We start from the raw sequence: 18,071 nt of genomic DNA, 5'->3' as shown, positions 1-18,071 counted from the left end.
TCTCCTGGGTAGAGATGAAAGGACGGCATTGTAAGTGGGAGATAGGTGGTGTCGCAGACCTCCTCCTCTGTTGAGGGATGGTTTGGTGGAGGGAAGTGAGTTCTGATTCTCTTAACAATCCTTCTCTGACTTTCTTGTCACATGTGCTGAACACAATTTGATCACGAATCAATGATTCGTTCAGTGCATTGAGGTTACAGGTACTAGCCTTTAGCTTAAGGTCTGTCAGAAAACTATCAAAAGCCTCTCCTTCGCGTTGCATCCGCAATCTAAACACATACCTCTCGTAAGTCTCATCCTTTTTCGACAGGCAGTGTTCTTCGAATTTCTGGATGACTTCGTCCAGCTTGTTTTTGTCTACCGCGTTTGCAAATGTGAATGTGTTGTACACCTCCAGTGCATCAGCTCTAGTGATGGTGAGCAACATGGCGGTCTTTCGCTCATTTGACGCCCGTCACCCCTATAGCCGCGACATACAGCTTGAACTGCTGCTTGAAATTTATCCAGTTCACGTCTACATTTCCAGTTAACTTTAAAGTCCCCGGTGGTTTTATCGCATCCATTTTCTGTCTGGTTCACTCCTGGTACGATGTAATGTTCTCCATTCCATTCCATTTTCCAAACCGCTTATCCTGCTCTCAGGGTCGCGGGGATGCTGGAGCCTAACCCAGCAGTCATTGGGCAGCAGGTGGGGAGACACCCTGGACAGGCCGCCAGACTGTCACACATGGCCGACATACACACACACATTCATACCTAGGGACAATTTAGTATGGCTGATTCACCTGACCTACATGTCTTTGGACTGTGGGAGGAAACCGGATCCCCCGGAGGAAACCCACGCAGACACAGGGAGAACATGCAAACTCCACACAGGAGGACCCGGGACGATCCCCAAGGTTGGACTAACTCGGGGCTTGAACCCAGGAATGTAATGTTCTGTTATGTTATGAATCAAGCTGAAAAGTAAATATTGTCTCTGTGTATTTAATCACTTCTGTTCTGTTCCATGGCTGTCACGTTCTGATCCTAGAACGTTCTGCACATTAACCTTAACCCTCTACAATAAACAAGAGATACCAATACTGCCACCTACTGGCCCAGTGGGCACATATCATTACACACAGGGTGGCCGATCTGGAAAAGTCCGAGTTTTTTCCATATATGAGTACGAATTTGTCCACCTTGTTGGTCAGAGAGCAGACATTCGCCAGGTGAATAGATGGTAGCATGGTTCTAGATACCCGCTGCCGCAGTTTAATTAGTGCTTACCCTGCTGGCGTCTTCATCAGAGCTGCACCAGCCAAAAGCTCGGCAAGACTTTCATTAAAACTTTCAGTAAGGCGTCCGGGTAGCACAGCGGTCTATTCCATTGCCTACCAGCACAGGGATCTTCGGTTCAAATCCCTGTGTTACCTCTGGCTTGGTCGCGCGTCCCTACAGACACAATTGGCCGTGTCTGTGGGTGGGAAACCGGATGTGGGTATATGTCCTGGTCACTGCACTAGTGCCTCCTCTGGTCGGTCAGGGTGCCTGTTCAGGTGGAAGGGGGAACCGGGGGGAATAGCGTGATCCTCCCACGTGCTACGTCCCCCTGGTGAAACTCCTCACTGTCAGGTGAAAAGAAGCGGCTGGCGACTCCACATGTATCAGAGAAGACGTGGTAGTCTGCAGCCCTCCCTGGATCAGCAAGAGGGGGTGGAGCAGCAACTGGGATGGCTCGAAAGAGTGGGGTAATTGGCCAAGTACAGTTGGGGAGAAAAAGGGGGAAAAAAACGTTCAGTAAAGTCGGTAAAAAAGTCTGTTGAGGCTTAAAAGTTCTTCCCTGCTGTATGTGATCAGTGAGTGGGCCCTGGAAACCAAACAAATAAACAAAAACAGAAAAGTACAAAAGAGCGCAGAACCGAGGCTACCATCCACGATGCCATCTTGAAAGAAAGACACACGTGCACGCACACACACACACACAAGACAAGACAAAAAGAGACAAGACAGACAGACAGTCACGCACACATGAATACACAATCACAGGACCACCCTCACTGGAGTGCTGCCCTTTCTTTGGGATTGGTCTGCCTAATGATAGGAGAGAGGCTTATTCTGTAGAGTCTTTTAAATAAAAATGATCTCGTGCATCCTCTGATCTCGTTGACATGGACTTTGGACTCCATGTAGACTCTTATCGGTCTTATGTTTTTTTTTCTTCTTCATGATTGCTTCTAGACCATTTGTAAGATCTCCTGCTAGACACAATCCTCACTCTGTTCTCTGTCTGTGTAAGTGATGTGTCTGTCTGCTGTGTGGTTGAGAACTCTGACATTTTGTTGGCAATGCTGAATGGCACAGCGTTCTGTGATGCTTGGGGAGGATGATTCATATGCTTCAGCATTCAGTACTTTACCAGAGTCCACTTTTCCATTTCACCCTGTTTTCTTATGTAATCGATGTGATTTTAATTGCTTTATTTCTTAACTGCTTTATTTCTAGTGCTTTGATTCAGTTTTTCTGTTACCATTTTCATACATCGAAATTCTCTGATGTTAAATATGGTATACCTCAGGGCTCAGTTATTGGCCCTCTACTTTTCTATCTTCATATTTCACCTCTTGGCCAAATTATAGGCAGTCATGGAATAAATTTCCATTGCTATGCTGATGATACTCAGCTGTGGCTGCCTGTAAGGGCTGACAATTGTACTCAAATGACTAATTTAGAGGCCTACTTGGCTGCTGTGAAAACCTGGATGTCACTAAATTTCCTGCTTTTAAATTTGGAAAAAACTGAGATACTGGTCGTTGGCCCTGGCTCCCGCTAGACACACACACCAACTTCACAAAGTGTGGCAGCCAAAAATCTTTTTGTTATGTTTGATCCCAGCCTTTCCTTCGATGAGTATCCCACCCCCCTTTTTTTTCTCTCCAATTGTACTTGGCCAGTTACCCCACTCTTCCATCCCCAGCCTCCCTCTGGATACACGAGAACTTCTTCCGGAGGTGGGAGTTGAAGACCTCATGGACAGGGGCCCTCGCCAGACGTTACATGTTTGGGTTTGCCAGGTCTGTCCGGCAGCCTTCCCCGCCATCTGATGCAACTCACCACCAGGTGGTGATCAGTTAACAGCTCTGCTCCTCTCTTCACCCATGTGTCCAAAACATACAGCTGCAGAGCTGATGATACGACCACAAAGTCTGTCATTGATCTTCGGCCTAAGGTGTTCTGGTACCATGTATACTTATGAACTATCTTATGTTCAAACATGGTGTTTGTTATGGGCAATCCATGACTCGCACAGAAGTCCAATAACAAGGCACCGCTCGAGTTCCGATCGAGGAGGCTGTTCCTCCCAATCACGACCCTCCAGGTTTCTCCATCGTTGCCCACGTGAGCGTTGAAGTCTCCCAGAAGAACTATAGAGTCCCCTGGTGGAACCCTATCCAGGACAACACCCAGAGACTCCAAGAAGGCCAGATACTCCAAACTGCTATTTAGTGCATAAGCACACACAACAGTCAGAGCCTTCCCCGCAGTGACTCGCAGTCGTATAGAGGCGACCCTCTCATTCCCTGTAGAGAACTCCAACACGGTGGCGCTCAACCGGGGACTTGTGAGTATCTCCACACCTGCCCAGTGCCTGTCACCTTGGCCAACTCCAGAAAAGTAAAGAGTCCCGCCCCTCTCCAGGAGTTTGGTACCAGGGCCCATGCAATGGGTGGAAGTGAGCTCAACTATATCTAGTTGGTACCACTCTACCTCCAGCACTAGCTCAGGTTCCTTCCATGGCAGAGAGGTGACATTCCACGTCCTGAGCACCAGTCTGCGATGCCAGCAGTCGGCACACCCCGGTCCCCACCATTGCCTGCCACCCTATCCCAATACTCATCTCCGCAGGTGGTGGGTCCACGGGGTGGTGGCTCCATGTTGCTTTTTCGGGCTGAACTCAACCAGGCCCCATGGGACAAGGTCCGGCCACCAGACACTCGCCGGCGAGCTCCCTTCCCAGGTCTGGTACCACGAGGGGGCCCCAGTTTCCCTTTTCTGGGTGAGGTGCTGTAGCTCTGCTGTTGTAATTTAATTGGGTTTCTAGGGAATCACTCTTAGTCTTGACCCTCCCCTGGGACACCCTACCAGGAGCTATTGCCCCCGACAACACAGCTCCCAGGATCACTGGGACACACAAACCCCTCCACCACGTTAAGGTGACGATTCTCGGGGCATATTCCTCATATATCTTATAATTCCATTATAATTGTGGTATCCTCTTTCAGTGTTGTATTGTGTAAGTTGTGTAAACACAACATCATTGTACGTTGTCCGCCTTGGGAGAGAGATCCTCCTCTGTTGCTCTCCCTGAGGTTTCTCCTTCTTTTTTCTCCCTGCTAAAGGTTTTTTTAGGGAGTTGCTCTTTATCCGATGCAAGGGTCTAAAGACAGGATGTTGTGTTGCTGTTAAGCCCCATGAAGCAAATCTGTAATTTGTGATATTGGGCTATACAAATAAAACTGACTTGACTTGTTTTATTGTCATAATCTTATTCCTGCAGGTTGCATGTCCATTGTTTTATGCTAAAAGCATTTTGTACAATTTTTAGGAAAGGTTCTGTACACATACATTTTTTTATTATCTTTTAGGACTATACAAATGAACTTGATACAACCATGAATTGGTAACAATGAGAACAAAAACAAAATTGGAAACTTGAGACAATCATTCCAAAAGCAGCTGCTTGTTTCTAAAGTAATACCTTTCCATCATCCATACACTAGCAGTCGTTAACACCAACCTTTTTAAGAGCAACATACAAAATCTAGGCAAACCAAGAGGGATCCTTGCAAACAAATTTTGAAAGTTGGTGGCTCAGAGGACAACCACATTTACTATTAGTCAAACGTTTAGTGTGTTTGTTACCTGTATAAACTCCAGGATGCCGTCAGCTGAGTGGTGTCCTTCATATTCATGGACAGATGAACGATTGAATACTTTGGTTGTAGGAAAAGCCTTAATATTATACTAAGAGAGAGAGAGAGAGAAAGAGAGCGAGAGAGAGAGGGAGAAAGAGGGAGAGAAAGAGAGGGAGAGAGAAGTTACCAGTTGACAGTTGTGGTGGCAGGCCTGCATGCTGCATTGATGAATAACAAGCTGTTTCCAGTGTCAGTGTAGGAATGGGGGAGCAGAGTCAAGGAAAGAGGAAGTAACAAGACTGAGAAGAGGAGAGAAAAGATCAACAGATGGGAGGGGGCAGACTTGCAAGAGACTGGTTAGAGACGCCACACTGAAAGACTAATGATGCGGTCACACAAATGTAAGAAACTGCTCATTCCTTTTAAAATAGTGCATTAAATGCAATCGCTTGCAAGGAAATGTCCCCTCATTTCAAGGCCAGTGTGGCTCAACTTGTGAAACAGTGAGGACCAAGCAATAGGAGAGAGTGGTGGGACTGACCCCTACTGACATCATTCCAAATGGGGGAATGCTAATTTTTGCTGATTAGGATAAAACTACAACCATTTCTTCTTGGCCACAGTTGTTCTTCTTCTTCCAGCTTGTTCTGTTTCTCAGGGGTTGCCACAGCGGACTGTACAGTTTTCATCGGTACCCTGTAAGCTGCTCCCCTACTTCTCCCAATGAGAAATGAGGCCAAGCCCTTCGTTTGCTTTCAAGTCAGTATGCTCACTAGCTACCTATGGAATCACTAGTACTGGAGCTAGAACTCAGCAAAGTTTCCAGCCGGACCAATTCTTTGTCAAAGCACGCAAGGAAGTTTAAGCTAGCCAGTTCTGGTGTGACAGCAGTATAAGAGAGTCAGGAAGACTCTGCTGCTTGGGCGTTACATTACAAATGACCACATAGATGATGGACAGATGTGCTAATCCTAGAAGCATAATGATAACAGATAAAAGTCATGGGGAAGGATATGTTAGAGGTATTTGGAATATCTATTTATTCTGATAGAGATGTGTTGAATGATGTTGTCCAGGTAGTTCATGGCTATATTTACTTTGGTAAAGACCTCATGTGTAAAGTACAGTCCAGGTAGTCTGTAGATATATTTACCTTAGTGCAAAGGTCATGGTGAATGGTACAGTCTAGAGTTCCGAACTTCATCTGGCCGGCCAGTTGGATGGAAGCTTTCCTCAGCTCGGGGAGTAACGCACGGCATGGAGGACACCACTGCACACAACCACAACAAATGTATACTATAACAATACTATACACACACACACACACACACACACACACACACACACACACATATATATATATATATATATATATATATATATATATATATATATATATATATATATATATATATATAACTATAACAAGTGTAGCTGTAATCTGTCTGCCCATAGAGCTGGATACTGGCTTTCCTAAAACCTACACAGCTTGGACTGTTCATTTATAGAGACTTGCAACACATTTAAACAGGAATGTCATATTAGCTTTCACAGCAGAAGAAAAAAGGATCAAGAAAGAGAAAAACTCAATAATTAGACATAAAACACTCCTATCCTACATTATATCACCTACTCCACCTGTGCATGTGACTTTTGAATTTCAGGGTTAAACAGTATCTAAACCCCACCTGTAATGCAAACAGGATTCAGCCCAGTAAGGTCAAACAGCCAAGCCTGCTCTCTAAACATCCTGAAGTGAGTCTTCACCCTCGCTAGGATGAAGTACGATGTTGAGAATTATTAATAGCATGCATTTGTGTAATCACATTTGAAAAATTGAATCTAGACCCAGGGCACAGATTTCTTGATAGTGAGCACTTGAAATATTGAGTAGGCACCTACGAACAACAGTCAACTGCTGTCTGAGGATGAGTGTGAAGGGACATTTTGCTGTATTACTGTGGATGCTTTCTCAATCTTGACTGTTACCTGATTTATAGACGTAAAACACTTCAAATACGCCCAATATTAGCTGGGAAAATGCTTTTACAGTAGAGTTCTGGCTCAGTTCAGCCATTCGTACAATACCCAGAATTCATTGTGAATGTTGTGGTCTGAGATCGAACTCCTCCAAAGCCAGGGCAGCACTCTGCTACCCGAGTGTTATTACGATGCGATGACAATGTTACATTCCAAACACAGTTACACAGTATAATCCCTTTAGACAGCTGGATGGTCAAGAAAATGATCACACGTCCTTGACTAACATGATGATACTATACTATACTATACTATACTATAACTATGCTATGCTATGCTATACTAAACTACAGTACTATACTATACTACACTATACTATACTACTACTACTATACTGGTGGTCACCAGCCATCTCCAACCTGCTGACTTAGGTTGCCTTTTCGAGTTCACTTCGGATATATTGAAAAAAGTCTCAAAAACCCCACTATCCACTGTCATGGTTTGTAACAAAAACTGGGTTTTCTTTTTCATCCAATAGAAATTGCCCTCATTGAAATTCGTCAGAACACATAGAGGGAGTACGCCAGTAGTCAATGGTGGACTATTTTACAGGTCTACCCCCAGTCACTGTAAACCACCACTGTAACACAGACAGCCGCTGGTCCTGTCACTCCATTTCACTAAGTCCTCTTCAGTGTACTCTGACTCATACAAGCACATCTGTACAGTGTGCCAAAATATCCAAAAATATGTCCTCACCCATCATGTCCTCTGCTGCCACATCTTGGCTGACTATATCTGTTTTTTTGTTGCACTTTTTAAAATTGCCACAATCTAAATAAAGCAGTCTGGTTGAAGTTCGACTCCTGTCCACTACGCCTTCCTCCCCCTTGGTGGCGTGACCCAGAATCAGGAAGAGAAAAGGCATGTATTTCACATTGTAGTCAAATCACTGTCATCATTGGTGAGTACATCGTCCATTTACGCTCCTCACTGACACAGACTAAGTAGACAGACATGGTGGTGTCCTGTAAAGAGCATTACTGAGGAGAACAGGTGAATTTTCCCTTTAATTTTCCTCGTGTGATAAGAAGTGGATGAGTACTTTTGAGTGAGAGTAGAGAGTAAGATGCATCTTGTTGCACCTAAGTACATAAGAGCCTCTAGCATGAGTGCTAAATATATGTTTGTACCCAATAAATAAATAAATGTTTCAATCAATAAATAAATAAATGTATGTATCCAACACATAAATAAACATGTTTGTATACAATACATATATGTATAAATATGTTCGTATCCAATAAATATATAAGTATGTTTGTATCCGGTACATATATAAGTATGTTTGTATCCAGTACATATATGAATATGCTTGTATCCAACAGCCTGAATGTAAGCTGCTGCAGAGCAGGCTAGATGTGCAGTCAGTTACCATCTGAAAAGCCGGACACCATTTAGAAAAATAACAGAATCAAGCACACTGTCAGGTCAGTAACTACTAATGATGCTTTGTGAGGTCTAAACTAAACTTGTATCAAATGTAATCTTTATCTTCATAACTCTTAACTGTATCTTATTCCCTTTTTTCAGCACTGACTCCAGTGTTGGACAGAATAAAACCCAGATTTCTAGTAGGTATCAGCATGTCATCACACACAGCCATCACAGTCTTCCTAGTGGGGTGGTCATTCAGTGAACTGGCGAAGCTGTCCAATAGTTACTCATTTGGTTACGCCACAAGTTAAATGGGTAACTTGCACACACCAAAAACACCTTATAAAGGAGGAGGATGGAGCAGGTGAGACAGCAACTGTGGTGTCTCTAAAACCATCTGGCCTCACAGAGGAAAAAACTTTAATCCAAAACCTCACCACAGACTACACCATGAATCCATGGCAGGACATCAGTAAAAGACCAGTTTAGTGAGAGTGTGGTGCAGAGTGGGTGAAGACACAGACGCCCCCATTTGTGTCTAAATATCTACTCCAAACCACGTTAGACTATGCGGTCAATTTTGAGTTATCAGGTAAAATTAATTATATTACAAACCGGAGCAAAGAAGTCGACCAGCCAGGGTTCCTTCCTGTCTGAGGGGAAGTTGTCAGGCCTGAGAGTGGTCACATGGGCACTGACGCTTTCTCTGGCAAAACTCACGATGTTATATAGCATGTCTTTACCTACAGGAGACAGACACACAGGTCAGTAGGTACACAAGTCACAACCCACAACGTTCTATAACATGTCTTTACCTACAGGAGACAGACACACAGGTCAGTAAGTACACAAGTAACAATCCTCAATGTTCTATAACATGTCTTTACCTAAAGGAGACAGACACACAGGTCAGTAGGTACACAAGTCACAACCCACAACGTTCTATAACATGTCTTTACCTACAGGAGACAGACACACAGGTCAGTAAGTACACAAGTCACAACCCTCAATGTTCTATAACATGTCTTTACCTACAGGAGACAGACACACAGGTCAGACAGTACACAAGTCACAACCCACAACGTTCTATAACATGTCTTTACCTACAAGAGACAGCCCCACAGGTCAGACAGTACACAAGTCACAACCCACAATGTTCTATAACATGTCTTTACATACAGGAGACAGACACACAGGTCAGTAGGTACACAAGTCACAACCCACAATGTTCTATAACATGTCTTTACCTACAGGAGACAGACACACAGGTCAGTAGGTACACAAGTCACAACCCACAACGTTCTATAACATGTCTTTACCTACAGGAGACAGACACACGGGTCAGTAAGTACACAAGTCACAACCCTCAATGTTCTATAACATGTCTTTACCTACAGGAGACAGACACACAGGTCAGACAGTACACAAGTCACAACCCACAACGTTCTATAACATGTCCTTACCTATAGGAGACAGACACACAGGTCAGTAAGTACACAAGTCACAACCCACAATGTTCTATAACATATCTTTACCTACAAGAGACAGACACACAGGTCAGACAGTACACAAGTCACAACCCACAATGTTCTATAACATGTCTTTACCTATAGGAGACAGACACACAGGTCAGACAGTACACAAGTCACAACCCACAATGTTCTATAACATGTCTTTACCTACAGGAGACAGACACACAGGTCAGACAGTACACAAGTCACAACCCACAACGTTCTATAACATATCTTTACCTACAGGAGACAGACACACAGGTCAGACAGGACACAAGTCACAACCCTCAATGTTCTATAACATGTCTTTACCTACAGGAGACAGGCACACAGGTCAGTAAGTACACAAGTCACAACGCACAACATTCTATAACGTGTCTTTACCTATAGGAGACAGACACACAGGTCAGACAGTACACAAGTTACAAACTACAACGTTCTATAACATGTCTTTACCTACAGGAGACAGACACACAGGACAGACAGTACACAAGTCACAAACCACAATGTTCTATAACATGTCTTTACCTACAGGAGACAGACACACGGGTCAGTAAGTACACAAGTCACAACCCACAATGATCTATAACATGTCTTTACCTACAGGAGACAGACACACAGGTCAGACAGTACACAAGTCACAACCCACAACGTTCTATAACATGTCTTTACCTACAAGAGACAGTCCCACAGGTCAGACAGTACACAAGTCACAACCCATAATGTTCTATAACACGTCTTTACCTACAGGAGACAGACACACAAGTCAGACAGTACACAAGTCACAACCCACAATGTTCTATAACATGTCTTTACCTACAGGAGACAGACACACAGGTCAGACAGTACACAAGTCACAACCCACAACGTTCTATAACATACACTCACTGGCCACTTTATTAGGTACACCTTGCTAGTACCGGGTTGGACCCCCTTTTGCCTTCAGAACTGCCTTAATCCTTCTTGGCATAGATTCAACAAGGTACTGGAAACATTCCTCAGAGAGTTTGGTCCATATTGACATGATAGCATCACGCAGTTGCTGCAGATTTGTCGGCTGCACATCCATGATGCGAATCTCCCGGTCCACCACATCCCAAAGGTGCTCTATTGGATTGAGATCTGGTGACTGTGGAGGCCATTTGAGTACAGTGAACTCATTGTCATGTTCAAGAAACCAGTCTGAGATGATTCGAGCTTTATGACATGGCGCGTTATCCTGCTGGAAGTAGCCATCAAAAGATGGGAACACTGTGGTCATAAAGGGATGGACATGGTCAGCAACAATACTCAGGTAGGCTGTGGCGTTGACACGATGCTCAATTGGTACTAAGGGGCCCGAAGTGTTCCAAGAAAATATCCCCCACACCATTACACCACCACCACCAGCCTGAACCGTTGATACAAGGCAGGATGGATCCATGCTTTCATGTTGTTGACGCCAAATTCTGACCCTACCATCCGAATGTCGCAGCAGAAATCGAGACTCATCAGACCAGGCAACGTTTTTCCAATCTTCTATTGTCCAATTTTGGTGAGCCTGTGCAAATTGTAGCCTCAGTTTCCTGTTCTTAGCTGACAGGAGTGGCACCCGGTGTGGTCTTCTGCTGCTGTAGCCCATCTGCCTCAAGGTTTTATGTGTTGTGCGTTCAGAGATGCTCTTCTGCATACCTCGGTTGTAATGAGTGGTTATTTGAGTTACTGTTGCCTTTCTATCAGCTCGAACCAGTCTGGCCATTCTCCTCTGACCTCTGGCATCAACAAGGCATTTTCGCCCGCAGAACTGCCGCTCACTGGATATTTTCTCTTTTTCGGACCATTCTCTGTAAACCCTAGAGATGGTTGTGCGTGAAAATCCCAGTAGATCAGCAGTTTCTGAAATACTCAGACCAGCCCGTCTGGCACCAACAACCATGCCACGTTCAAAGTCACTTAAATCACCTTTCTCCCCCATTCTGATGCTCGGTTTGAACTGCAGCAGATCGTCTTGACCATGGCTACATGCCTAAATGCATTGAGTTGCTGCCATGTGATTGGCTGATTAGAAATTTGCGTTAACGAGCAGTTGGACAGGTGTGCCTAATAAAGTGGCCGGTGAGTGTATCTTTACCTACAGGAGACAGACACACAGGTCAGTAAGTACACAAGTCACAACCCACAATGTTCTATAACATGTCTTTACCTACAGGAGACAGACACACAGGTCAGTAAGTACACAAGTCACAACCCACTACACTAAATTTACCTTGTGTTATTCTATATGTAAGTCGATTTCAGTTCTTTTTCTTTGACAATTATTGTTGTATGGTATTTGTGACTCATCTTGTCTATATTTAACTGACGTTAATTGTGTTTTATTTCTCAGATTCACCCTTTTTCTGTCAATAAACTGACACAAGACGATCCCAGTCTCCAGGGATTGATGGGGAAAGGTGTTTGGCTGCTTTTCAGATTGCACAGGGTTATGTGCATGCAGGAAAAGATACCAGTACATAGACTGATATTATTTGTCTTGTTTCACCAATACATAGACTGATATAATCCCTCTCCCGTTTCACCAATATATACACGGATATTATACCATTTGTTTCCTCAATATATAGACTGATATTCGTCTTCTGCTTCACCAATATATAGACGGATATTATTCTTCTTGTTTCACCAATATATAAACTGATATTTTTCCTCTTCTGTTTCACAAATATATAGACTGATATTATCCCTCTCCTGTTTCACCAATATATAGACTGACATTACCCCTCTTCTTTCACCAATATATAGACTGATATCATTCCTCTTCTGTTTCACCAAAATATAGACTGACATTATCCCTCTCCTGTTCCCTCAATATATAGACGGATATTATTCCCTCTGTTTCACCAATATATAGACTGATATTCCTCTTCTGTTTCACCAATATATAGACCGATATTATTCCTCTTCTGCTTCACTAATATATAGACTGATATTATTCCTCTTGTTTCACCAATATATAGACTGATATTATTCCTCTTCTGTTTCACCAATATATAGATTGATATTATCCCTTTTCTTCCACCAATATATATACTGATATTTCTCCTCTTGTTTCACCAACATATAGACCGATATTATCCCTCTCCGGTTTCACCAATATATAGACTGTTATTATTCCTATTATTTCATTCAATACATAGACTGATATTCCTCTTCTGTTTCACCAGTATATAGACTGATATTATTCCTCGTTTCATCAAGATATAGACTGATATTATTCATCTTCTTTCACAAATATATATACTGATATTATACCTCTTGTTTCACCAATATATAGACTGATATTATTCGTCTTCTGTTTCACCAATATATAGACTGATATTATTCCTCTTCTGTTTCACCAATATATAGACTGATATTATCCCGCTCCCGTTTCACCAATTATATAGACTGATATTATTCCTATTCTTTCACCAATATGTACACTGATATTATTGCTCTTGTTTCACCAATATATAGACTGATATTATCCCTCTTCTTTCACCAATATATAGACTGATATTATTCCTCTTCTGTTTCACCAACATATAGACTGATATTATCCCTTTTCTTTCACCAATATATAGACTGATATTATCCCTCTCCCATTTCACCAATATATAGACTGTTATTATTCCTATTATTTCATTCAATACATACACTGATATTCCTCTTCTGTTTCACCAGTATATAGACTGATATTATTCCTCGTTTCATCAAGAAATAGACTGATATTATTCATCTTCTTTCACCAATATATAGACTGATATTATACCTCTTGTTTCACCAATATATAGACTGATATTATTCCTCTTGTTTCACCAATATATAGACTGATATTATTCCTCTTCTGTTTCAACAAATAATAGACTGATATGATTCCTCACTTCACCAATATATAGACTGATATTATTCCTCTTCTGTTTCACCAATATATAGACTGATATTATCCCGCTCCCGTTTCACCAATTATATAGACTGATATTAATCCTATTCTTTCACCAATATGTACACTGATATTATTGCTCTTGTTTCACCAATATATAGACTGATATTATTCCTCTTCTGTTTCACCAGTATATAGACTGATATTATTCCTCTTCTGTTTCACCAATATATAGACTGATATTATTCCTCTTCTGTTTCACCAATATATAGACTGATATTATCACTCTTCTGTTTCACTAATATATAGACTGATATTATTCCTTTTGTTCACCAATATATAGACTGATATTATTCCTCTTGTTTCATCAATACATAGACTGATATTATTCTTTGTTTAACCAATATATGGACTGATATCATTCCTCGTTTCACCCATATATAGACTGGTATTATTCCTTGTTTCACCAATATATGTACTGATATTTTTCCAATTCTGTTTCACCAATACATATACTGATATTATCCCTCTTCTGTTTCACCAATATATAGACTGATATTATTCCTCTTCTTTCACCAATATATAACCGTAATTATCCCTCTTTTTTCACAAATATATAGACTGACATTATCCCTCTTCTTTCACCAATATATAGACTGATATTATTCCTCTTATGTTTCACCAACATATAGACTGATATTATCCCTCTTCTTTCACCAATACATAGACTGATATTATTCCTCTTCTGCTTCACCAATATATAGACTAATATTATTCCTCTTGTTTCACCAATAAATAGACTGATATTATTCCTCTTCTGTTTCACCAATATATATACTGACATTATCCCTCTTCTTTCACCAATATATAGACTGATATTATTCCTCTTCTGTTTCACCAACATATAGACTGATATTATCCCTTTTCTTTCACCAATATATAGACTGATATTATCCCTCTCCCATTTCACCAATATATAGACTGTTATTATTCCTATTATTTCATTCAATATATAGACTGATATTCCTCTTCTGTCTCACCAGTATATAGACTGATATTATTCCTCGTTTCGTCAAGATAGAGACTGATATTATTCATCTTCTTTCACCAATATATAGACTGATATTATACCTCTTGTTTCACCAATATATAGACTGATATTATTCCTCTTCTGTTTCACGAAAAAAATTGACTGATATGATTCCTCGTTTCACCAATATATAGACTGATATTATTCCTCTTCTGTTTCACCAATATATAGACTGATATTATCCCTCTTCTTTCACCAATATATAGACTGATATTATTCCTCTTCTGTTTCACCAATATATAGACTGATATTATCCATCTTCTTTCACCAATATATAGACTGATATGACCCCTCGCCCGTTTCATCAATATATAGACCTCTTCTGTTTCACCAATATATAGACTGATATTATTCCTCGTTTCACCAACAAATAGACTTATATTATTCCTTTTCTGTTTCACTAATATAGTCACTGATATTATTCCTCTTGTTTCACCAATATATAGACTGATATTATTCCTCTTCTCTTTCATCAATACATAGACTGATATTATTCTTTGTTTAACCAATATATGGACTGATATTATTCCTCTTGTTTCACCAATATATAGACTGATATTATTATTCTTCTGTTTCACCAATATATAGACTGGTATGATTCCTCATTTCACCAATATATAGACTGGTATTATTCCTCGTTTCACCAATATATAGACTGATATTATTCATCGTTTCACCAATATATAGACTGATATTATTCCTCTTGTTTCACCGATATATAGACTGACATTATCCCTCTTCTTTCACCAATATATAGACTGATATTATTCCTCTTCTGTTTCACCAATATATAGACTGGTGTGATTCCTCGTTTCACCAATATATAGACTGGTATTATTCCTCGTTTCACCAATATATAGACTGATATTATTCCTCTTGTTCCACCAATAAATAGACTGACATTATGAATGATGCTACTTCATAATGTAACAATGTTGGAAAACACAACTTGATGTAAATGACTTGGATAAATACAGACAATATACATATACAGTATGGGACTTAACAGTTAATTGAACCCAAACCCTAAAAACAGCAGATGAACTTCATCAACACCTCCCACTGGTACACTACAATATGGAGGGGAATAGCAGCAACACTGACCATGGTGGATCTCAAAGTCATGGATACCCATGCCTTTGAAGACAGCCAAACAGGGGTTCTGGATGTACAGGGAGCGACATAGCTCGGAGTCTGCTATACAGTCCACCTTTCCAACCTAGAGAGACCAACAAACACAGTCAGATACCTAGAGAAAGGTACAGACAGACAGGTGGCACAATGGAGAGTCTGAGAGACAGAACAAGACAGATGAACACAGACAGGCAGACAGGTACCTGGATGTGGTCATTTCTGAGGAGAGCTTTAAGTTTCTTGTATTCATTGGAGGCCGTGGTTTTGTGTCCAAAAGTAAAACTGACCAACCAACGGTGATGGGCTATCTTAGTCTGGGAACAACAGGAATGGGGGAAAAAACATGGTAAATGTATTTAGACAGTAAAAATAAAACAAAAAAAGTCCATAAAATAAAATTTGAAAAAGCTTAAACTTTACTAAAATTCAAACATCTGAACATCTACAATACAATATCCAATGTGGATCTCTACTCTTGGCTACCTGCATTATAATACTATGAGTAGTGTCGTGATGTCATGTGTTTGGTATTTCCTTGTGATTTTTATTATGTATTTTAGTATGAACTATAATGTGTATTGTGTGAATTTAAAGCTTGAACTTTGTTTATTTAAAATGTATGTCTTAATTGTGTCCATCAGGCACCTTAAAGCCATCCATAGTAAGTGTGTACTTTATAAATAAATAAATAATAAAAATGTTATTAAAAGGATCCTTTCATGAGATTCAAGGTCACCTTACATGAAACACAATAAAACAAAGCAGTAAAAAACATTAGTGCAATCAACAATAAAACACAGTAAGCAATAGAGCATACATAGGCAGGAGTTAAAAAAATGAATTTGATGCTGTTAATGCTGTTAAAGTGAGTATGCTAGTTTAAAAGAGAGGGTTTTAAGAGCAGTTTTGAATTCTGTAATGGAGTCCAGTAAGCAGATGTGATGGGGAATGGAGTTCCAGAGTTTGAGTGCAGCATAGGAGAAAGCCCTGGCCCCCCTTGTGCTGAGGTTGATGGTTGGTAGATCCAATAGACCTGCTGGTAAAGACCACAGGGAGTGAGATGGAGTGTAAGTCTGAAGGAGGTCTCTGAGATAAGCAGGGGATAGATTTTGAAGAGCTTTGAATGTTCATTCATTATTTCAGTATCCAAACCGCTTATCCTTACTCGGGGTCGCGGGGATGCCGGAGCGTACCCCAGCAGTCATTGGGCGGCAGGTGGGGAGACACCCTGGACAGGCCGTCAGTCCATCACAGGGCTGACACACACACACACACACACACACACACACACACACACATTCACACCTAGGGACAACTTAGTATGGCCAACATGTCTTTGGTGGACTGTGGGAGGAAAATGGAGCACCCGGAGGAAACCCACGCAGGCACAGTCCTGTGTTATTATCAACCCCAATAACACTAATAACCAGGATCGCACTGCAGTACTCAATGCGTGATGTGACCAGAGTATTGACTTCCGTGGAGTGTTGTGTTAAACAGGGTGTAGTCTGGAGATTTTTCACAGATGGAAAAAGGCAATCAAGGAGACATTGTTTTATGACTGGAAAAGGGTACTATCTAGAATAACACCAAGGCTCTTAGCCTGAGCAGAGACAGGTATGGTGGGCCCAGCAATGGGGAGTGAGCAAATATTAGTTTTTGAGAGTGTAGATTTAGTATCAATGAGGAGTAGCTCAGTTTTACTACTGTTGAATTTCAGATACTTGGTAGTCATCCATATCTGTATATCATGACAGACAAGCAGTGAGGATACTGGAGGGGAGAGTGGAAGAGGGCTTAGTGGACACATAAAGCTGTGTATCATCAGCATAGCCGTAGAAATGAATACCATAGTGCCGAAGATGTTGCCAAGGAGGAGGAAGTAAATAATAAACAGGAGTGGCTCCAACACTGAATCCTGTGGAACTCCATGAGGAACTGTCAAACTTTCTGACTAGTAATTCTGAATTTGTACAAAATGTGATCCATCCATGTTAAGCTCACTGAGGCACATTTGTAATTTGTGATATTGGGCTATACAAATAAAATTGATTTGATTTGATTTGAGGAGCTGATGGGAAATAGTATCAAAGGTTGCGATGAGGTCAAGGAGGATGAGG

The 18,071-nt window shown here is 41.3% G+C and overlaps 1 protein-coding gene across 2 annotated transcripts in view; it reads right to left on the bottom strand.

Annotated features, from left to right (window-relative positions):
* The window catches only part of dnajc10 (DnaJ (Hsp40) homolog, subfamily C, member 10), a 180,212-nt gene that overhangs the window by 62,912 nt on the left and 99,229 nt on the right, over positions 1–18,071 (bottom strand). For both annotated transcript variants that reach the window (XM_056289401.1, XM_056289402.1), the window contains exons 13-17: positions 16,155–16,265; positions 15,922–16,036; positions 8,931–9,058; positions 6,052–6,168; positions 4,906–5,007 (exon numbers count right to left, since the gene is read on the bottom strand). In XM_056289401.1, coding sequence (XP_056145376.1) covers positions 4,906–5,007; positions 6,052–6,168; positions 8,931–9,058; positions 15,922–16,036; positions 16,155–16,265 — 573 coding nt within the window. The remainder of the gene's footprint in view (positions 1–4,905; positions 5,008–6,051; positions 6,169–8,930; positions 9,059–15,921; positions 16,037–16,154; positions 16,266–18,071) is intronic.

This window comes from Lampris incognitus, chromosome 11, assembly GCF_029633865.1.
Source record: "Lampris incognitus isolate fLamInc1 chromosome 11, fLamInc1.hap2, whole genome shotgun sequence".
Lineage (NCBI taxonomy): Eukaryota > Metazoa > Chordata > Actinopteri > Lampriformes > Lampridae > Lampris > Lampris incognitus.
The sequence above is the reverse complement of the archived record's forward strand: the minus strand, read 5'-3'. Positions and strand labels throughout refer to the sequence as shown.